The following is a 23,645-nucleotide window of genomic DNA, read 5'->3' on the forward strand; positions in this document are numbered from 1 at the left end:
GGCAAAACAGTGACCAACGCAGCAATGCGTCATTACAACCACATCAAACATTTGTGCCAGAAGAAAGGAAGAAGCAGATCGTTAGAAACATTTCAGCGACTCCTTTTTGGCTAAGACTTTAGACTACTTGGCTTTTGCTTTAAAATGTTTGGCTTTTCCTAACGAATATGTATTTCCCCACTTTCATGGACAGCGCATACATGTGCCCTTCTGCTGAAGGAGCGCAACAGGGTCTCGGTTCTGCTTAAAGTGGGATAGTTCCCTGGCCTGACCACTCTCTGCCCTTCCCTCTACCCTTCTCCCTCCTGGTTTGCGTGGTTCCCTTGGAGAAGCAGCACGCCATCTTATCCTAACCGGTAGCGCACTTCCAGACTAAATGCATCAACGGGACCAGTCTTTACTTCTTTGCCATTGTTATCCATTGAGTACTCATTTTGCCTGGAGCCTCTAAAAGGTCTCCGAAATGAGGAGGAGGGTGGCAAGAAGAACAAAATGAAGGAGAAGGAGGAAGAGAAAGAGGAGGAGGAGAAGCCCAATCCCTGGCCTTGTATGCTGTGAAGGGCCCTTTAGATGCTTCTGAGGGTGGGACCACAGTGGCCAAAGGGCCACCCCTGTTTCCCACCCTACACTTTTGACTCTTGGTGGAGATCCCCTTTGGCTTGGGGGTGAGGGTCATTTCAGAAATGTCTAGCCCTGTGGCTCTCTGGCCTGTGTCACCTCTACCCTCCTCATATCGATGGTGAGAAAACGGATGCAAAAGCTGTTCACACTGCACCCGAGGTTTCAAGACAAGGCAGGGTGAACCTGGAGTTGGGATCTTAGCCCCCAAATTCCATGTATGGTGGAATCCCGAAAGTCCTTGTTCTGACTCTAGTAGATGGGCTAAGGTTATTGCATGGGCCACAGCTGTTTCCTACATGTCCTTTTGGTATTTGAGCAGGGCTTTGAGGAGCGCTGTGCTTGCGGGTGGAAACCCTGGTGGCATAGTGGTTAAGTGCTATGGCTGCTAACCAAAGGGTTGGCAGTTCCAATCTGCCAGGTGCTCCTTGGAAACTCTATGGGGCAGTTCGACCCTGTCCTCTAGGGTCGCTATGAGTCGGAATCGACTCGACGGCACTGGGTTCGCTTTTGGTTTTTGGTGCTTGCAGGTGCCCACTGAATGGAGAGCCTAGGCTGAGTACCTGCAAATTTGGGCCGGGACTGTACTATTGTAGAAGTCAGTTTTTATGCATTTGATTCACAAGTTAGTCATTTCCTTCATATATTCCATTTCCAGCTTTTCATTTCTCTGCTTAGCAAAGTATTCTGTCCTTACTTTAGCCTGTTCCTCGGAGGCCCGAGCCTTCTCTCCTTGGGTGGTTAACTCAGATGGTTTCTTAGACTGTTAGGATTCCCTGCTCCGAACTCTTTCATTTCTTTGCTGACTCTTTGTCCACGCTGCTTTCGCTGCCTGTGCACAGGCCTGTTCCTCAGTGTAGATCAGGACATGACCCTTAACCTACCTGGGGGAGGGCAGCTGAATCCACCTTCAGCAGGGTGTCCGAGCCTTCTAGTGACAGTAGTGGGCGTGGCCTTGACCCAGTGTGGACATTAGTATTTCCTGTCTGGTTCACGACCATAGCACCTTCATCTTTTCAGTTGAGCCAACTCTGATTATTTTATTCACTCTTTGCTTTGATTCCTCACAATACCTGGATCCATAGTGCAATATTTGACAAATCTTAGGACCAAATTAGTTTGGTTTGTTTTGTTTTGTTTGATTTTCTTTTTCAAGGCCTTCAATTAGATTTCAGACCACCTGAAGGGAAGGAAGTGTCCCCTGCTTGCTTCCTCTTCACTGTGGAAAGTGTGGTGCTAGGGGCCTGGAGCTGCTTGGTGAGTGGTGTCTGCTCAGCCAGTGAGAGGGGACATTGGGCTGGCAGCCAACAAGCCCTCAGACAGTCTGCAGTTCTGGACAGGCTTGGAGACACAACTCCAAAGCTAGCTGGAAAAATAAATGGTTTCGTGCTGTTTGAATCCCAAGGAAGTCTTCTCAGATCCCTAATACGATGCACTGCGCTAGGTCTTAACATTCCCATTCCTCTCACTGATGTTCTCTTCACCTTCATGATGACAGCCTGCCGTGGCTACTCACTGTGACCCTGGACACCACGTGACATATGTCAGCCGTGCCAACTTGGGGGGAAGCAAGCTAATTTACTAGGAAGGAAGGAAGTAATGCTCAAAAAGGAAAACTATTCTCATCTCCTGGGCTGGATCCCAGGCTCCCAGTTTAGAGGGAGTTCGCCCATTTAGCAGTCTGTCTGCTCTACAGACACTGGGTGTCTTCTCTTAACGTCCTTTGCAGTGGAGGCTGAATTTGGACTTAGAAACCTCCTCCTTGATTTTAGTGTTGTAGCAGTGTGCAGGGCAGGGGCTTTAGTTCCATCCCTACTGCTTTGTCATTTGCTTTTGCACATCGCACTGCCTAAAACAGAGGGGTGGAGGAGTTACCAAGGTCTTTTTCAAAGGGTGAGTTGGTTTTAACTCCAGCATCCTTGATTTCCAATCTTTATTCCTCCTGCATCAGAAAAGTCCCTCCGGCCCCGAGAGCTGTGAGAGCAGAGCCTCGGCCCAAACCAAGCCAGCTCCTAAACCCGGACCACCTTCCCTATCTCATGGTTGGGGATGCTGAAAGGAGGGTGCTTCCTCTTCGGCAGGTGGAAGCACACACACTGGGAACATGGTCTCCTGGTTTTCGGTTCAGGGACAGGATTAAGGAAACAATCTTCGTGTGGAATTGGTTTAAACTGGGTTATGAAACTAGGTCATCTTATCTTTAGAAACCTTGAATGAAAAGCCAGGAGGAGGCAGGCGTGTGCGTGCGCATGTGTGCACGTATTCTCATTTCAGTCCCTGTTCAGATGGCAAAGGAGCTCTGGTGGCGCAGTGGTTAAGCGCTCAGCTGTTAACCAAAAAGGTCGGTCGTTGGGACCCACCAGCGGCTCCGTAGGAGAGAGATGTGACAGTCTGCTTCTGTAAAGATGACAGCCTTGGAAACCCAACGGGGCAGTTCTGCTCTGTTCTCCAGGGTGGCTATGAGTCGGAATTGACTCGAAGGCAACGGGTTTGGTTTTTTGCTCCTTGGAAGCTCTATGGGGCAGTTCTACTCTGTCCTATAGGGTCGCTATGAGTCAGAATCGACTCGATGGCACTGGGTTTTTTCTGGGTTTTAGTCCTAGGAGACCTGAGCTTTCTTTCCAAGTTTCAGGCCCTGGCCCTTTTCCCTTCAGGTTTGAGTGCTTCTGCCAAGGACCCCTCCCACTCCAACATCTCTCCCCACTCCCTCCTTCCCTCCATCTCCATTTCAAAAAAAGGCAGTCAGGCTGGTCAAGATAGCTGTCTGCTCAGCATAGCCTGGGAACTGGCAACTGTAAATGGGTGGACACCCTGGTCAGGTAACTGATCTACCATATTCATGGTTGGGCAGATCTGCTGTGACTTTATATCCCCTCCCTCCAAACACACACACATTCCTTTTCTTTATGGGATGGTAAGAATTTTAAATTAAATTGTACTAGTTGTGGGGAAATCATAGAATTCTACGATTTCAGAGGCCTGCAAGAAATGTCTAGGTCTGATCTGCCTCTGTTGTCGTTGTGTGCCATCAAGTTGATTCCAACTTATAGCCACCCCCTGTGACAGAGTAGAACTGCCCCATAGGGTTTTCTAGGTTGTAATTTCTATGCGAGCATATCGCCAAGGCTTTCTGCCTGGGAGCCACTGGTGGGTTCAAACCACTGAACTTTTGGTTAGGGACCTAGCGTGTAACCATTGCGCCACCAGGGCTCCTTTCTGTCTCTAGGCATGTGATTCTCTAAACTCACACTGTCCAGTGGAAATATAACGTGAGCCACACACACGAGGCACAAAATAATTGTAAATGTTCTAGTTGTTGTTGTTGTTAGGTGCTGTCGAGTTGGTTCTGACTCATAGTGACCCTGTGCACAACAGAACAAAACACTGCCCAGTCCTGCGCCATCCTCACAATTGTTGCTATGCTTGAGCCCATTGTTGCAGCCGCTGTGTCAGTCCACCTCATTGAGGGTCTTCCTCTTTTTTGCTGACCTTCTACTTTACCAAGCACAATGTCCTTCTCCAGGGACTGATCCCTCCTGATAACATGTCCAAAGTATGTGAGACATAGTCTCAACATCCTTGCTTCTAAGGAGCATTCTGGTTATACCTTTTCTAGTAGTCACGTTAAAAACATGAAAAGAAGTAGGTAACTTGATTTTAATAACATTTTATTTACCCACATTTTCTTCATATATAAAAAATTATTAATGAGATACACACCATCCTTTTTTTCACACTAAGTCTTCAAAATCCGCTGTGAATTTCACACTTACAGCCCATCTCAGCTAGAGCTAACCCCGTTTCAGGTGCTCCGTAGCCATACTTACGCATATTGGGCAACACAGGTGAACCCACCACAGCAGATCCTTAGCCGTTATTATCTTGAAGATTTTCAGGGGAGGCAATCCACAGACTTTTTTTTTTTTTTTACTTCCATTTGAAATTTTAAGGACATTTTTATAGGATACATATTTATAGTTCAGTTCTTATTGTTTCAAAACAAATTGATCATATTTGCTTGCCATGAACACAGTTTAAAAACAACCTAAAAGCCTTTTCCTCATCAGTTCTATATTCTCCTGTGATTGTCTGTTTCCATGGCGCTGGTATCCTCAAATCACTCACCCCCCTCCGTGATCACTTACAACATCTATTCCTGATTCCTTGCTAGTGAGAAGACAGCAATATGATGGAACTAATCTAATCCTAATATATTAACTTCCCTGGTGGTGCAGTGGTTAAGCACTCGGCTGCTAACCAATAGGTCAGCAGTTTGAACCCACCAGCTGCTCCACTGGAGAAAGATGTGGCAGTCTACTTCCGTAAAGATTACAGCCTTGGAAACCCTATGGGGCAGTTCTACTCTGTCCTGTAGGGTCACTGTGAGTCAGAATCGACTCAGTGACAATAGGTTCGGTTTTTTTTTTTTTTGGCTTTTGGAAGGGTTCATGAATCACTGATACCTCCGTAAATGGTGCAGAAATATTTATATTCCAGAAGAGAGGTTATCTGTTAAGTAGTGTTTTAGGCTGCATCACGATGTACCCTGGCCAGTGTTCGTATAACAACATTCAAGGAACACTGTTGTGGATGCAGTAAAAGATATTTTTAAACCAGGAATCCTGAAATTGGCAAACTGGCTCAGCCTAGAATTATACCCATGGAGTGTATTCGCCTATGCAATTTCTGTTTCTTACTACTTTTTTCTTTCGCTTTTGAAACCATGTAATTATTTAAAAGTTTCGTTATTTTTTTTTCTCAAAGAGCTGCCCAGGAGATGGACTAGGATTTTGAGAGTAGTGAAAAAGATGGAGAGGAGAGGATTTTCCGTGAATGTGTATGAATGTGTTCAATAGTATGTTCAACAGCTGTGTCTTGATTACCACCGTCTGCCAGGCTAGGCACTAGATATTTAGCAGGGTGAACGTAAGAGACATTTATTAGGTTAATGCACAAATAAATAAAAGATTACAAATTGCAATAAGGCCTGTGAAAGAAATGAATGGAAGGATTTAATTTAAATGGCTGGGTGAGAAATAGCCACTCTAGAGACCGTACATATACAAACATAAAAATTATGGGGAGAAAATTTGTAGTATCACCACGATCTTTGTCTGAGTATCCTACTTAGTAATAAGCCTCCTAGTTCTTTTGAATTTTCTTGGTTGCTCTTTTTTTTTTTTTTCTTTAATAAAGACACTGATGCTGGGGAAAAGCTAGGAGGTTAGAGAATCTTAAAATATTAAAGGAAGATGATCAGTTAGAAGTCAAAATAGGGCCGCTCCAAAATTCTAATACAGGTTAGGTGGAGCAAAAAAATGCAGTTCCTAGAAATGCCATTTATTTAAAACTTTTCATGAATCTTTCTCCTTTCCTCTGTTTTTTCTTTCTGTTACCTGCCATCATTTTTTCTTTCCTTTCATCACCCCATGCCTTAAAATATTCATCAGTGAGAGTTTGGTTTGACTTGGAGTATTATGAGTATAGCTAGATAATCAAATATAATAATCTTGGTTGTGCAAGGGGCCCTGGTGGCGCAGTGGTTAAGCACATGGCTGCTAACCAAAAGGTCAGCAGTTCGAATCCATCAGCTGCTCCTTGGAAACCCTATGGAGCAGTTCTCTGTCCTATATGGTTGCTATGACTCAAAATTGACCAGCTGGCAATGAGTCTCTCTCTCTGGTCTGGTCATGCAAGAGGCATCTCTTTCTTTTTTTCCACTTTTGTAAGCAAATGTCTTCATTGTGTGTCTTCGCTTTGGTTCTGTGGAGGACAGATCCCAGAGAGGCAGGAGTGGAGTAGGGACACCAGTTAGGGGACTGCTGTGATATTTCAAGCCAGAGATGATAGAGGGTCAGCTGGTAACAGTGGAGGTGGTGGCAGATGACTGGGTTTGGTATACATCTTGAAACTAGAGCCATAAGATTAACTAGTGGGTAGGTGTGAAACAGGGATCAAGAATGACTCCAAAGATTTGTCCTTTGCAGCTAGCTGTAAGCATGGAAATGTCAGTTTACTGAAACTTCGGGGAAAGGAATAAGAAAAGAGCAGATTTCGGGAGGAAATTAAGAGTTAAGCTTTATGTTAAATTGTGAGATGCTTATTAGATTTTTAAGTGGAGATCCTGAGAGGGCAGTTTTTTGAGTCTGAAGTTCCGGGAAGAGATTTGGACTATATGAATAATTTGGGAGTCTGCGATGAATGTTGTTGTTGTTGGGTGCTGTGGGTAAACTCTGTTTCAACTGACAGAGACCCCATGTGACAGAGTAGAACTGCCCCATAGGGTTTTCTAGGCTGCAGTCTTTACAAAGCAGATCACCAGGTCTTTCTCCATGGCGCTACTAGCTCGGTTCAAACCTCCAGCCTTTGGGTTAGGAGAAGAGTGCTTAACTGTTGTGCCACCAGGGCTCCCTACAATGAATGTTGTTGTGTTGTTAGATGCCATCGAGTTGGTTCTGACTCATAGTGACCTCATGCGCCACCCTCACAATCACTGTTATGCTTGAGCCCATTGTTGTAGCCACTGTGTCAATCCATCTCATCGAGGGTCTTCTTCTTTTTCACTGACTCTCTACTCTACCAAGCCTAATGTCCTTCCCCAGGGACTGGTTCCTCTTGATAACATGTCCAAAGTATGTGAGATGAAGTCTCACCATCCTTGCTTCCAGTAAGCATTCTGGCTGTAGGACTTCCAAGACAGATTTGTTTGTTCTTCTGGCAGTCCACGGTATATTCAGTATTCTTCACCAACACCACAGTTCAAAGGTGTCAGTTCTTCTTTGGTCTTCCATGCTCACTGTCCAGCTTTTGCATGCATATGAGGTGATTGAAAATACCGTGGCTTGGGTCACCTTAGTCCTCAAAGTGACATCCTTGCTTTTGAACACTTTACAGAGGTCTTTTGCAACAGATTTTTCCAATGCAATACATCTTTTGATTTCTTGACTGCTGCTTCCGTGGGTGTTGATTGTGGATCCAGGTAAAATGAAATCCTTGACAACTTCCATCTTTTCTCCGTTTATCATGATGATGCTCATTGGTCCAGTTGTGAGGATTTTTGTTTTCTTTATGTTGAAGTGTAATCCATACTGAAGGCAGTGGTCTTCGATCTTCATCAGTAAGTGCTTCAAGTCCTCTTCACTTTCAGCAAGCAAGGTTGTGTCATCTGCATAACTCAGGTTGTTAATGAGTCTTCCTCCAATCCTGATGCCCCGTTCTTCTTCATATAGTCCAGCTTCTCATATTATTTGTCAGCATACAGATGGAATAAGTATGGTGAAGAGATGCAACCCTGACACACACATTTCCTGACTTTAAACCACTCAGTATCCCCTTGTTCTATTAGAACAACTGCCTCTTTTTCTAAGTACAAGCTCCTCATGAGCACAATTAAGTGTTCTGGAATTCCATTCTTTACAATGTTATCTATAATTTGCTATGATCCACACAGTCGAATGCCTTTGCATAGGCAATAAAACACAAATAAACATCTTTCTGGTATTCTGTGCTTTCTTCCATGATCCATCTGACATCAGCAGTGATATCCCTTGTTCCATGTCCTCTTCTGAATTGGGCTTGAACTTCTGGCAGTTCTCTGTCGATGTACTACAACGGCCTTTGAATGATCTTCAGCAAAATTTTACTGGCTTGTGATATTAATGATATTGTTCGATAATTTCCGCATTGTGTTGGATCACCTTTCTTTGGAATGGGTACAAATATGGATCTCTACCAGTCGGTTGTCCAGGTAGCTCTCTTCGAAATTTCTTGCCATAGACAAGTGAGCACTCCTAGTGCTGCATCCATTTGTTGAAACATCTCAGTTGGTATTCCGTCAACTCCTGGGGCCTTGCTTTTCGCCAATGCTTTCAGTGCAGCTTGGACTTCTTCCTTCAGTGCCATTGGTTCTTGATCATATGCTACCTCCTGAAATGGCTGAACGTCAACCAAGTCTTTTTGGTACAGTGATTGTGTGTTCCTTCCATCTTCTTTTGATGCTTCCTCTGTCATTTAGTATTTTACCCATAGAATCCTACAATGAATAGGTAGGATTTAAAACCATCAGAATGAAATGTAGTAACTAAGGACTGAATATAGATGAGTAAGGGTGAAAATGTGAGTATTGAACTGTGGCACACTCCAGTAGTTACAGTTTGGTATCATAGGAAAGATCCAGCAAAGGAGAGTGAGAAGGAGTAGCCATTGAGGTACAAGAAAAACAGAGTACAGTGTTTCTGGGGCCAGGGACGAAAGTGTCCCCGAAGAAGGGAATGATCAACGGTGACAAAAACTGTTGATGAAGACGAAAACTGAGAATTGACTATTGGCATTAGCAATGTGAGTCACTGATCATCTTGACAAGACTCCTTGTAGTGAACTGGGGAGGAAGAAAGTCCGATGGAATTGGGTTCAAGAAATAATGGAGCAGAGAGGAAGAAAGGCAGCAGATAAAACTGTTGCATTTTTCCAGTCAAAGAGAGCAACAAGTGAAAAGGAGCTGGAAGGGAAAATCAGACTACTGATACATTGTTATTTTTCTCAGCCCTTAGTTTTTATGCCAAATGGCGGTAATAATGTACAGCCAATTTTGAATTTTATTTTTACTCACTTGTCTTGACATCACTCAGCTTTCCATATAGCTAATCTCCATATTTATAACTCTTGATGACTTTTTAATGTTTCATTTCATGTATTTATCATTATTTTTGTAACCATGTCTCTCCATTGGGCATTTGTGATGCTTACAATTTTTGATTCTTAGACTGTAGAAACAAATTTCTTAAGGTATATGGTTTTTCTTCCATTGATATTGTTGCCTGAGGCTACATTCCCAGAAGTGAGATTAGTAGGTAAAGTGTGTGTTTTTATTTTACCCTCCTGATGCTTCAAAGCTTTGCGTGAATTTGTTTCTTTTTCCATTATTCCCAGATCTGTCTTGTTAACTTTGAGGCTGCTCACTGTCTGTTTCCAAGTTCCTTCCCTTAGAATTCTTTTGGGCTACCTCACCTAAGGTCTCTCTTCCTCTCTCACCTTCTCCTTCTCTGGGGTTTGTACAAAGAGAGAGAAGTAGCAAGTCTAGTAGATCTTCAGCCACAGACAGGTCTAGAATTAGTTAATACGCTTAATGAGGTAGGAATGGCTCCGGAAGCACCCAGCTCACATGCCGCTATACAACATTTGGTTTTTCTTGCCTGAAAATACTTGAGACTCTTAAGCCGTGAAAGGAAAACGTGTTCTACTTAAATCTGAAGAAACGTGTTTATTTTAAAAGGTGGATGGCACTTGGAATTTCTTCCAGCATCGTTTGGAGCCTGTGTTTGCTTCTCTGTACTAAGTTTTATAATCCAGAGGCCTGTTGTATGGACAGAAGTCCCTGGGTGAGGTGAATGGTTAAGTGCTGGACTACTAACCAAAAGGTCGTCAGGTCAAACCTACCTAGAGGTGCCTTGGAAGAAAGGCCTGGCAATCTGCTTCTGAAAGGTCATAGCCTTGAAAACCTTATGGAGCAGTTCTACTCTGCACCCTCGGTCATCATGAGTTGGAATGGACTCACCTGTAATTTGCAACAACACCATTGTATAGACGGTTCTGGAATGGGTTATATTAAAGGTGGCTCATTTATAAGATGGCTTCTAACTTACTTATTCTATAAAACTCCTTACTGAAGTCATACCCCATGGAAATATAATCACATGTCCATGTATTTATGATGTACAAGATAAAAAGAAGAGCGATTTTCCTGTAAAACTTGTAGACTTAGTTTTGTTTCCTTATGGTTAACCAGATGTAGTTCTTTTCCTACTAGGCCAGAGCCCTTCCTAAGCAAGTGAACAAAATGTACAATTAATATACAAGCCTCCCTGATGGCACAGTGGTTAAGAGCTGTGGCTACTAACCAAAAGGACGGCAGTTCGAATCCAGCAACCACTCCTTGGAAACTCGATAGGGCAGTTCTACCCTGTCCTATAGGGTCGCTGTGAGTCGGAATCGACTTGATGGCACTGGATTTGTCATATTTGTAAGGTATTATATCCCATCAGAAAGAATCTAGAATCCTTAGTCATCCTGCTATTCAAAAAAAGTGTTACCCCCTCCCCCCGCCCCACCCCATGCAACACTGAACGTTTATGGACAGTAGGGTTGTTGCTTCTCATACCATAAGTGGCAGCAACCCTATTTGCCATAGAAGGGTGTGATATTTTTAGAAGCAGTAAAATTATACAATTCGAACAACTCAATTAGTTAAGCAAAGGCCCTATTGAATTAGGAAAATGCCTGAATTAGTAAAACTATATTACTTTTTGAGTACATGACAACTTAAACAGTTTTACGATCCTCTGCCCTTAGAAGCCTAATTTACCCATTACTGACATAAATATGTTTTCAAATAGTCTTTGCTTAAAGTACTTTAATGCTACTATCCCTTTGTTTGGATGATCTGTTAAGTAAAGGTAAATTTTAAAAGAATTTCTGTTTCAACTGCCATGGGATCTACACTCTAGGACCTCAGTGAATAAAGTTTTACATTGAACCAATTAGAGTTTTTTTCCTCATTTATTTAGTATATGTTCCCAAAATTTTACTGCCTGCGTGGATGAAACATCTGTAAGTGCTAGCTGTAGCTCACTGTTTTCCAGACACCTTCTTTGGTTTCTAGAATTTTGGTGAAGGAGTCCTGGTGGCAGAGTGGTTAAGCATTGGGCTGTTAACTGAAAGGCTAGTGGTTCGATCCCACCAGCAGCTCCGTGGGCGAAAAGATCTGACGATCTGCTCCCATAAAAATTACAACCTCAGGAAACCCTGTGGGGCAGTTCTACTCCTAACACATGGGATGACATGAGTTGGGATTGACTCTGTGGTACACAACAATAACAGAATTTTGGTAGGACCAGCTCTAGCAGTATTGTAATGAATGGTATGTGTGGAAACGCTTTGGACTCACTAACTTTCTTGACTCTAGAGGCTGACTTTGGAATCTCTCCCCTTGGCCTCTGAAGAGAAAGCTGAAGTACATGGGTCTTTCCCTTCCAGGAGAACGCCGTGAACGGAGAGCACCTGTGGCTGGAGACCAACGTCTCGGGAGACCTGTGCTACCTGGGCGAGGAGAACTGCCAAGTCCGGTTTGCAGTGAGTGCCTGGGCACCATCTCCTCAGGGGGGCCTGGGTAGGGGGAGCTCAGGGTCTACAGGCAGAGGGGCCTGCCCGAATTCCCAAGAAGAAGTTTAAAAAGAACCTGTCCCTATGAGGTGTCAGATGTTTTCAAGGTTCAAACACAGAGTTTATTGGGTTAATAGGACTTCCAGAGGACCCATTTTGATGATTTAGGGATCAACTGTGCAGGTCATGCCTCGGTGTTATTTAACAGTAGCATTTTAATTCTATTAATACTAGTTGAGATACTTGAATTAACTGATTAATTGATGGGAATAATTTAAATAATCGTTTGAAGTAATCTTAATTCAAATAGTAGCAGTAAGCAGGTCACTGTGTCTCTTTACACTGACAAGTACCTATGGTAGCTTTTTGTTTGTGTGTTGGGGGTGGGAGAGAGAGAGTAAGTGTGTATGGGGGTCTGTTTACCAGGGCAATGGCTGTGTGGGCAGGGAGGGGCTGTGGTGGGGTTATTACTGGTGGGTGAACGGGGGCTGGTCGGAAGAGCTGATGGTGGTGGTGGGTATAGGCTAGGAAATGATTCTGGCCACGTTTTAGAGGATGAAGCTCTAGAAACTGTATAAACAATCAACAGTTAGGTAAATCGAAGTGCTCTTTGCATTGTAAAATTTGCCGTCTGTTCTCATTTAGACGCCTCTGTTTAAATGTTATAACTCTATGTTCTGTGGAAAGAACACGGCTGCTCAGGAGTAAGCTGTGGGGCAGCTAAACCTTTTATGCTGGCTCTGTGAGCTTACACTTTTTGTGTAGTGTAAAATTATCGATCTAACAAGAGAGAAGTGGAAAACCTGGAATAATGACAAAAGAGAACAAGCATTCCTTTTTGCTTGGGGAAATGGGCAGCCTAATTTACAGAATATGCACTTTTCTTTTCCTATGTTTATTCATTATGTGAAAGAAAGATTTGGGGCAAAATTTAAGCCCTAGAAATGGCAAATGAATATGTTTCTCTTAATAACTAACAAGGAAGAAATTGTGTTTCCCCCAAAGCTTACGGAAGCAGAGAGCCTCCAAAGCCTTTTCCCAGACTGCCTGACAGCACAGAGCCCCCGAACCAAGACCTTTTTCGTCTCCGTGGACTAGTTGACGCTAAGTTTATAGGTTTTGTTGGGGGAAATTTCATGAGAGCTGTGGGGAAGCGAGGGTTTGTTTGAGTGAAGTTGAGAATAGTTAAATGTCAGAGAAAGGCCCAGCTGAGCAGGCTCCAGGTTTGAAGCCAGGAGACGTGGGTTGAAGGTCACTGTCACCACCCACCATGCGGCATTGATAGAAGAACTCATGACCTTTGGGCCTTGGCTACCGTCGAGGCAGAAGAAAAGTTTAGGATTAAATTATTTTTAATTCTGTTTCAAACTCAGACTCTACTTACTTGTTTGCATTTCTTTTAATTTTGTTGTGAATTCAATTGATTTAAGTATCAGGAGTTCAGTTTTATGTGTATGTATTTTAATTAAAGTGTAATTGCATGAAATTTGATTAAATTAACTATGAGAAACTCAGCTGTTCGGACTCAGATAATAACTTAACATTAGGGTCTTAGTTAATTGCATAAACACTGGTCTTGGGATATCAAATAATATGAAATGGAAGGAAAAAAAAAAAAGAAAAATGAAAGCCAAGCTTATTTGCATATATACTTTTGAACTGCTTCTACCGGTACCACTCTCGACTGATGGACGGTGATTTGCTAGGGGCTTTTGCCTCATTTCCCAGCTGCTCCCTTTGATCCTTTTCTGCTGCCCTTTTTGCGACAGCCACATATTACCTCTCTTGACAAATATGTGAACGGATACATACATCCTCATTAAATCTTATAGCAGTAAGTAGTGTTGCTCTCCGCTATCTGGTTATAACTTGATCCCTACTACCTGGGGACAGGAAAAACAGCAAAGAAGGGAATGGACTTCGTGTCAGATGCCCTGGGTTTGTGGTGCAAATAGTTCAACACTTGGCTGCTAACCAGAAGGTTAGAGGTTTGTGTCCACCCAGAGGCACCTCAAAAGAAAGGCCTGGCAACCTACTTCTGAAAAACCAGCCGTTGAAAACCTCATGGTGCACAGTCCTGCTCTGACACACATGAGGTGGCCATGAGCCAGAACTGACTCCACGGTAACTGGGTGATGCAGCCCTGGGTTTGAATACCTGCTACTCCATTTACTCACTGAGTGAGCTTTGGACATACTGTTTCACCTGTTCGTGCGTGGTTTGCCAATTATAACGTTATTATACCTACCTCAGTGATTCTTATTTTTGGATGAGTATTATAGTGACTGAAGGAGCCCGGGCGGCACAGTGGTTAAGCACTCGGTTGCTAACCCACCAGCTGCTTTGAGGGAGAAAGATGTGCCCATCTGTTTCCGTAAAGATTGTTGTTGTTATTAGGGGCTGTGGAGTCAGTTCTGGCTCATAGTGACCCTGTGCACAACAGAATGAAACACCGCCTGGTCCCAGCCCATCCTCACAATCGTTGTTATGCTTGAGCCCATTGTAGTAGTCACTGTGTCAATCCACCTTATTGAGGGTCTTCCTCTTTTCCGCTGACCCTCTATTTTACCAAGAATGATGTCTTTCTCCAGGGACTGATCCCTCCTGATAACACGTCCAAAGTATGTGAGACATAATCTTGCCATATTTGCTTCTAAGAAGCATTCTGGTTGTCCTTCCTCCAAGACAGATTGGTTCGTTCTTTTGGCAGTCTATGGTATATTCAGTATTCTTAGCCAACACCACAATTCAAAGGCGTCAATTCTTCTTTGGTCTTTCTTATTCATTGTCCAGCTTTCACATGCATTTGACGCCCTTGAAAACTCCATGGCTTGGGTCAGCTGCACTCTAGTCTTCAAGGGGACAGCTTGAAGATTACAGCCTTAGAAACCCTATGGGGCAGTCCTACTCTGTCCTATAGGTCGTTATGGGTTGGAATTGACTCAGCAGCGGGTTTGGTTTTTGGTTTATTATAGTCACTTATAAAGCTTAATTTTTTTTAATTTTATTTTTTAAAGTGATTGGTTCCCAACCTGGATCTATGAAATTAGAATCTCTGGTGGGTGGGAGGGACGGCTGGGTGTGGATATGTTGGGGAAAACTCTACAGATGAGTCTGTGTGCTGTCAGGGTAGAAGAAGAACCACTGATCTCCTTCCTAAAGGGGTGTCAGGACCACATCAGGGCCTGGTCGCCACACCCGGCACAATGGAGCCATTCTCTAGCGTGACTTAGCTTATCTGGCCTTATTTCCTTGTCACACGGGCTGTCAGATACACACAAAAACTGAGGTATGGTACATGGAAACACCCCAAGTGTCCATCAACAGAAGAATGGATTAACCACCTGCAGTCCATGCATACAATAGAATATTATTCTGCCATAAAGAGAGATGAAATCCTGATACATGCTATGACGTGGGTGAACCTTTGAGGACATTATACTGAGTGAAATAAGCCAGACACAAAAAGACGAGTATCGTATGATCCTACTTATGTGAAATATCTGAAGTAGATAAATTCGTAGAGACAATAAGTAGATTCAAGGTTATCAGGGACAGGGGAAGAAGGCAATGGGGACTTATGGCTCAGTGGGCACAGAGCTTCTGCTTAGGGTGATGGAGAAGTTTTGAAAGTAGATAGTGGTGATAGTTGTACAGCCTAGTGAATATAATTAATTCCGGTGAATCGTACACTTAAAAATGGCTAAAACGACCAATCTTATGTTATATATATTTTACCACAATAAAAAAAGGAGTTAAAAAAAATACTTGGGGTAGGGAAGCAGAGGTGCCTTGAAAGCAGTGTTGAGTCTTTTGGTTGAGAGGTAGGTGGCCTGCAGGTAAGGGAGTAGGCAGGCAGGCAGGTGTAAGAAGCTGAGACGTGCAGGGAGAAGAGGAGGTAGACAGGTCGCACGAGAGCGTAGGTTTGCAGGAGAGAGAAGGAGCTGTCAGACTTGCGAATGCTCTTCCCAGATACAGCCTCTCTATTTTTAAAGGCTTATGTCACCTTCTTTTCGTGGGCAGGCTCATGGGTACTGTTTCCCTCTTGTTATTGTTTCGTTCATGTGTTTTGCTTACATCTTTTTCTTGTGGGTAAGACTTGGGCAAAAATGGCCCACCTCACCTGTGCTGTCTGAAGTGCTTCTCGGTGTTGCCTGCCATCATCAGCTCCTCCACCAAATGAACATCGCTTTATTGCATGAGGGAGACCATGTGATATGGGGGTGGGGTGGGGGAGAGGGGAGCCAGGAGTCACGAAGACCTGGAGACAAGTCGATGCAGCTGTGGATCAAATCCTAGCCCTGCTCTGCCCCTCTGAGTCTCAGGCTTCTCTGTGAAGCGGCGATGATGGTATCTATTGCTCACAGTTGGTGGTATTGCTATTGTTGGGTGCCATCAGTCACTTCTGATTTATAATGACCCTATAGGACAGACTAGAACTGACCCTTAGGGTTTTCTAGACTGTAAATCTTTATGGAAGCAGACTGCCACTTCTTTCTACCACGGAGTGGCTGGTAGGTACAACCATCGACTTTCAGGTAGCAGCCGAGAACTTAACCATTGTGCCACCAGGGCTCCTGAAGAATTAAATTAGTGAATACATTTTAATAGCCTCCCTCCTCCTCTCTTGTTTCTGTTTATATTTAGCTATAATTGAGTTTCATGAGCTGATTAGTAGTTTGGGACTTTGAGTTTAACAAGGCTTCTGGTTGGGATTATTCTGACCACACACTACAATTCCCATACCTTCCCCTGCCATTTTGCTGCTGTGCGTAAGGTCTTATTCTCACCAGGTTTTGGTTGGGACAACCGAATGTGACAATGGTGGGAACCCACCCTGGAAGCATCTCACAGGCCACGTCTTCCTATTGGTGGACCAGAACCTCATCTCTGCTGTATCGGGTACCACACATCTGCTCACAAGGATGCTGGTGTGGCCTTGGGTCTGGGAAGAACTTTAAGGAAGAGCCAGGAGGGCAGCAGCTCTCTGCCATATTTGAAGGACACGCCAAGCTTCCTGCTGTTTCAAAAAGGAAAATGACCCCGAACCTGGCCATGTGCTATCTGTTTCATCTTTTGGTGATCTAATGCCAGGAGCAGTGTGTGCACGTGCTGGTCTGCAGGTGTCTGGAAGTTGAGACTCAATTTCCGCACGTATGGCTGGGGGCTTCCTGCCCATCTGTGTGCTGGGGCCAGCAGGGGTAAGCCCCCGGGCACACATGTTGGATCTGACAACACTGGATTCAAACTCAAAAGGCACCAAGACCACCCACATGCTGCTCCGGTTCTGCCAGCCCTAGACGCCAGCCGTCCAGCTGAGAGATTGGTGGTGGACACCCCAGATGGCAGCTTGGCAGAGCTGGACAGGCTGCTGGGGGATCTGTATGGGTCACTATGAAGCCAGGAGGCACAGCCAGCTCTCTGTTGGATGTCAGTCTGAAGACGCCATCTCAGGGCACTGCCAAGGCCCCTCCCACCATTGTGATACTGAGGCTGTAATGAGTCACAGTGACTCAGGGGCATCATCACCATGAACAGCCTAAAAAAGGAATTTGCATGGACAGACTCTGCTACTGACTTCCTAGCCAGAGGACCCGAGTGGAGGGAGGGAGGGCGGTTCCTGCAGGGAAGCCATGGATTCCCTAAGTGTCTGGTCAGATGGCTGGGCAGCGACATGAGATCATTGGTGTGCATGCCTAGAACCACGTCTCTGCACACGGCAGGGTCTCAGTAAATGTTAGCCATTGTTATTACAACTGTAATTATTGTTGTTGCCATCATTGTCATTATTTGACGTGGTGTGCTAGCAACATGTATGAAAAAAAAATGTATGAGGAGAGTATAATGCCATTTCTGCCTACTTAATGCCATTTTTTTTTTTTTTAATGCCATAGGAATGGCCATAGGAATGGTGATCGAGTGTGAAGGGATCAGGGAGGAACCTTTAGGATGCTGCCACTCTTAGGCCACCCTGTGTATTTTCACAGTCCCCCCTCCCGCCCCCCCCCTTTTTTTTTTTTTAAAGCAAGTAGTGTTTTGAAGAACACTAAAGCCATATAGAAACAATATTGGGTATTATGCATTAAATAAAACCAAACTCATTGCTGTTTAGTCAGTCCTGACTCTTGGTGACCCCATGTGTGCCAGAGTAGATCTGTGCTCCAGAGGGTTTTCAAGGCTGTGACCTTTCGAAGCAGATCACCAGACCTTTCTTTGATGATGCTGCTGGGTAGATCCAAACCTCCGATCCTTCGGTTAGTAGCTGAGAGCAAACCATTTGGGCCTCCCAGCCTTATTATGCACTAAAAGGGCTTGTGATTAAATACATGTAGAAAGCACTGAACCCTTTTGTCTTAGGTATCTAGTGCTGGTATAACAGAAATACCACAAGTGGATGGCTTTGACAAACAGAAATTTATTTCCTCACAGTTTAGGAGGCTAGAAGTCTAAATTCAGGATGCCACTTCTAGGGGAAGGCTTTCTCTCTCTGCCGGCTATGGGGGAAGGTCCTTGTGTCTTGGCTCCTTGGTGGTCTCCATGTGGCATGGCATCTGTCTTCCCCCATCTCTGCTTTTTATCTCCTTGTTTGATCTCTTTTATATCTGAAGGTATATCCTACACTAATCCTGCCTCATTAGCATAACAAAGACATCCCATTCTCAAATGGGATTATAACCACAGGTATAGAGGTCAGGATTTACAACAGATAATTTTCAGGGGACGCAATTCAATCCATAACACCCTTTAACATGCAAACATGCATGATAACCTCTAAGGAGGCAGAAGGCCTGAAGAATTTCCTACTTCCTTCTGGTGGGGAAGAGGCTCAAGGTGTGCAGTATTTTTCTCACAGAACACTCATTAACGTCTTGCAGGACCTCCGTATCTGGTGGAAAGCTATTTGAAAAATGCTCACGAAAGGCTTTGCAAATTCCCTGACATTCTGTCTTGTCTCTGATCAGTAGTAACAGCTGTTCAGGGTGGTCAGAGAAGGCAGTTTTACTCCCACGGAAAGGCCGAATCACCACCCAGAGACTTAACTACTCTTCTGTATCTTTGTCCAGTTCTTGTTCTTTATACTAAACTTTCTTAAGCCAAATGTGTGTGTGTGTGTGTCTTATTTTTTTCTTAGAGGTTGGTCCTTTGTGAATAATTGTCATCTCTTCTCTGATGATAGTTTTAGATACAGGCTCCATTTGTATGTTTGTATGTGGGTGTGTGTTTGTGTATAACAGTTCTGTTGTCCTTGAATATATAGTAACGATCCTGTTACTAAACAATACAAAGAATTTGCATTCAATTCAGCATAACCAGCTGCCCTCAAGTCGATTCTGACTCATGATGCTGCAGAATAGGACCATGCTCTATAGGGTTTTCATGGCCGTGGCCTTTCAGAAGCAGATTGCCAGGGGCCTTCGGGTGGTTTTGAACAGCAAGCCTTTTGGTTAGTAGCCAAGTACTTAACCAACATATTACCAAGGTAATGCCCAGGTGTATAGAAACTCTTCCTCTCATTCCAGCGTTCCCTAGTGCCGGTGACCCAGCTGGTGTACTTTACCTGGAACCCCTGTTGCTCAGGGACACCTAAGCTCTGGCTACAGCATGGTTTGCATCAGTAGTTACCCGAAAGTGCTAACCCCAAAGCTGACATTGCCCCTGATTTTCAGGAGCTTTGTGTTGGTGTTGTTCCCTGCTACGTAGACCAGGCAGATGAAGATTCTAGAAGGTAATGACTTAAAACCCCAAGGAAGTAGAAACCTTCTCTGCCGTCTTCGTTTTAAGGTTTGGGTGATGATGAATGTATGGGCTTTGGACTCCAGTGACCTGTGTTTGAATTCAGGCTCTGCAATTTCCTGGCTGTTTAACATTATTCATTTTTTAACCTCTTTAAGCCCCAGTTTTCCACATGTAAGATGCAGAGACTATCTGCTTCTCATGGCTGTGAAAATTAAATGAAATAATGCATATAAAGAAGTTAGCAGTGTGGCCAATAGCAAGCACCCAATGAATGTTGGCCACTGTAATCATCAAGCACCCAATGAATGTTGGCCACTGTAATCCTCAAGCACCCAGTGAATGTTGGGCACTGTAATCATCAAGCACTCAATGAATGTTGGCCACTGTAATCATCAAGCACTCAGTGAATGTTGGCCACTGTAATCATCAAGCACCCAGTGAATGTTGGGCACTGTAATCATCAAGCACTCAATGAATGTTGGGCACTGTAATCATCAAGCACTCAATGAATGTTGGCCACTGTAATCATCAAGCACCCAATGAATGTTGGCCACTGTAATCATCAAGCACTCAATGAATGTTGGGCACTGTAATCATCAAGCACTCAATGAATGTTGGCCGCTGTAATCATCAAGCACTCAATGAATGTTGGGCACTGTAATCATCAAGCACCCAATGAGTGTTGGCCACTGTAATCATCAAACACTCAGTGAGTGTTGGCCACTGTAATCATCAAGCACTCAATGAATGTTGGCCACTGTAATCATCAAGCACTCAATGAATGTTGGGCACTGTAATCATCAAGCACTCAGTGAATGTTGGCCACTGTAATCATCAAGCACTCAGTGAATGTTGGCCACTGTAATCGTTCTTCCTGAATGAAGGCTGTTCCAGTGGATTTTCAGAAACCAAGCCGAGAAAGGCCACCCAGAGTAGAGATTTGGGGAGTTGGCCATTGAAAACCCTATGGAACACAGTTCTTCTCTGACCCACCTGAGTTCAACATGAGTCAGAGTCGACTCCGCAGCAGCTGGTTTGTACTTACCCACCACCATGCCCCCACTGAAGGAAAGAGAACAGACCTCGTGAGGGGAAACCACTAGTCCATGTGAGAGTCAGACTTTCCCTCGACACTGACTCCTTCCCCATTCTCTCAGCCTTTATAACACATAGCACTTCCTGTCATCATTAAAAAACTATCCAATCCCTTATTTGTCTGTCTGTCTCCACCCCAGAACTTAAGTCCCCCACAGCTCAGGGACTTTTTGTGTCATGTATTTTTCTAGGTCCCCAGCCCTGGGAAAGTGTCTGCTCTGTAAACTTGCAGTGACTAGATGAGCTCAGTGATGTGATTGTATACATGCACACACACACACACACACCCGTCTTCCATCGTACTTAAGTGTCACCATTATACTCACCATCCAGGGCATTTGAATTCCTGCCCTGTTTTTAAGGCTCTTCAGAGAGATTGAGCACTCAGGACTAACAGGCCAGTCTAGGTTTTCAGACCCTGATTAGCTTGTGTCTTGCCTTCTGCAGCCCATTTTATCTGATTCTCAAGGAAGACAGAGCTGTGCTTTTTGCCGTTCTTAGCATAGACAGCATGATGTGGTATGGCTAGCCCATCCCCACAGGGCTCCACTGAGGACAGGCCATGCAAAGCACTCATGTCAAATACTGTATTTCTTGTCTGTCTTCATCAGCCTTATTTCCCTAATCCTTCACTATCCAAAAAAAATAAGAGGGGGGCAATGGGTTGTAATAGGCAGAGATGGGCTTTGGGTTGGAAAGACCTATCCAATCTATCTTGGTCAAGTTGCCCAGTCTCACAGAGTCCCTGTTCCCTTAGCTGTGAAGGGGGTGAATAGTATTTACCTTGCATGGCTGCACGAGCTATGTTTACGGTGCGCATACTCTGTGAATCCCGCAGCTGGACTCCTGGGAAGCACTGTCTGTGGCCGTGACCAATGGTATGGGTAGGCGTGAGGAGGCAAGTGGAAGCAGCCTCGCCGACTGGAAATGCAGGGTCGCGTGAACCGTGATGGAAACGCTGGTCTTCATGGGCTGGGCTGGCTGAGAGTCTGTCTCGCAGTTATGTCATCAACAGCTTAGAATGTGGGAAATAGAAATAAAAGGAAAAACTGAATTAACACAGTTTGTTATGGCTTCCTAAGTAGGCATAATATTCCACATTCAAGCAAATGTCTCTAAATTATTGTGTAGAAATCTTAAGCTCTGAGCTTTAAAAAATGATCTCATCCATGTCTACAAAGTAGACTCATAATGACAACGTGTCAGGATTCATGGTGAAAGTAAGGTGGCAGAGATGGTGCTGTCCCACCTTAAAAGACAAACTTTGCGTTAAAGGAGTCCCTGGTGGCACAGACGGTTAAGCACTGGGCTGCTGACCGAAAGGCTGGCAGTTCAAACCCATCCAAAGGTGCCTGAGAAGGAAGGGCTGGCAATCTGCTTCCAAAAGGTCACGGAAAACCCTATGGAGCAGTTCTACTCTGCACACACGAGGTCACCATGAGTCAGAATCAACTCAGTGGCAACTAACGACAGTTTAGATTAAGCTTCAAATCTCTGCTATGCCCATAACATACTACGTCAAGATCTGGAGAGAGCCGATGAGACAACACTGGCATACTGTTCCCTGTTAGCTCCCTTCGGTCAGGCTTCTGTCATACGTCCAGCCCATCCTCACTCACACTTACCAGCTTGAAATGCGTGCATATACATGTGTTTGTGCGTGGGGCTCCAGTTGTGTGAATTTCTATTAGTGTCTGTGTGCCTGTGTACGTTTAACCAAATTTATGTACTTTTTTTTGCACATATATTAATATTTCAATTAACCTGCTGTAAGATGTATGGCAACTTTGAGCCGCTGGTACAGATAAAACTTTGAAAAGACTGTAAAACTCTAACAGGGAGCAGACACAAAAGAAGATGGGGTGAACAAAGAGAGGAAGATGGTGCCCGATAAAGTTCAAGCTCACTGCGTGGCTAGGGTTGTATAAACTGGAATCTGCTGGCCCCAAAGCTGAGAAGCATAGAGGAGAAGGAAACAAATGGGGAGAAAAAGAAATAAAAGAAAAGCAGGCAGAAGGAAACAAACAAAAAAATAAATAAAAACAAGCAGGAACATGAGATTGAGTGCAATTAAATAGAGAGACAGTCAATAATAACGGTTATGGAAATAGGAAGTACCCCCGGTCAAAGAGAGAGCCAGAAGTGGAACACAGAATGAGGGATTCTTCATGATTTCTTCAAGTTCAGGTTCATAATGCATTGTGGCTGTGAAGGAGGAGGTGGGAAAAGTCCTGGAGTGGTACCGCACTCAGGGACCATTCAGCAATGGGCGCACTCAGCACCACCCAGCTCAGTCGTCAGTGAGGATCCACGCGTTGGCACTATCCATTAAACTTGTGCTCGCCGACCAAAGTGGCCAGGCATTCACCATGCATTTCATAAGTAACAGTTGCAGTATATGGTTTTCATATCTCAATAACTATGCCTGAATTTTACACAGATTTCCAAAAGATGGCACAGTAGTCACCCTGTTGAGTTCCAAGATGTAGACTTCTAAGACTTCATGTGGTGGCTTTCAGCTGAAGTCATCAGAGAAGTCTGTGCCTACTACTTTGTTTCATTAAGGAGAAAAATGTATTGAGCCCACTGGCATAAGCCACTTTTAAGCTACCCTCAAAGAGAGTGATTTGGTACAAATTTTAATATGAGTTAACAACTGATCTATAGATAGATAAATAGCTACCACTGAGTTAACTCCAACTCATGGCAACCTTATGTGTCCAACAGAATGAAATATTTCCCAGTCCTGTGTCATCCTCACAAATTGTCAGCACGTTCGAGTCCATCCTGGCTATAATTGTGCCAATCCATCTTACCATGGGTCTCCCTCACCCTCACTGGCCCTCTACTTCACCAAACATAATGTCCTCCTCCAGTGATTGATCTCTTCTGATGACGTGTCCAAAGCAAATGAGTTGGACAATATTCTGTGATCCATAAGGTTTTCATTGGCTAATTTTCAGAAGGCAATCACCAGGCCTTTCTTCCTAGTCTGTCCTAATATGGAAGCTCTGCTGGAACCTGTCTACCATCGAGGA

At 44.2% G+C, this 23,645-nt stretch overlaps 1 protein-coding gene across 2 annotated transcripts in view; it reads left to right on the forward strand.

The window, feature by feature from the left end:
* The window catches only part of DGKI (diacylglycerol kinase iota), a 491,392-nt gene that overhangs the window by 166,923 nt on the left and 300,824 nt on the right, over positions 1 to 23,645 (forward strand). For both annotated transcript variants that reach the window (XM_064289678.1, XM_064289679.1), the window contains exon 3: positions 11,650 to 11,745. In XM_064289678.1, the coding sequence (XP_064145748.1) occupies positions 11,650 to 11,745 (96 nt within the window). The remainder of the gene's footprint in view (positions 1 to 11,649; positions 11,746 to 23,645) is intronic.

This window comes from Loxodonta africana, chromosome 8 (assembly GCF_030014295.1).
Source record: "Loxodonta africana isolate mLoxAfr1 chromosome 8, mLoxAfr1.hap2, whole genome shotgun sequence".
NCBI lineage: Eukaryota > Metazoa > Chordata > Mammalia > Proboscidea > Elephantidae > Loxodonta > Loxodonta africana.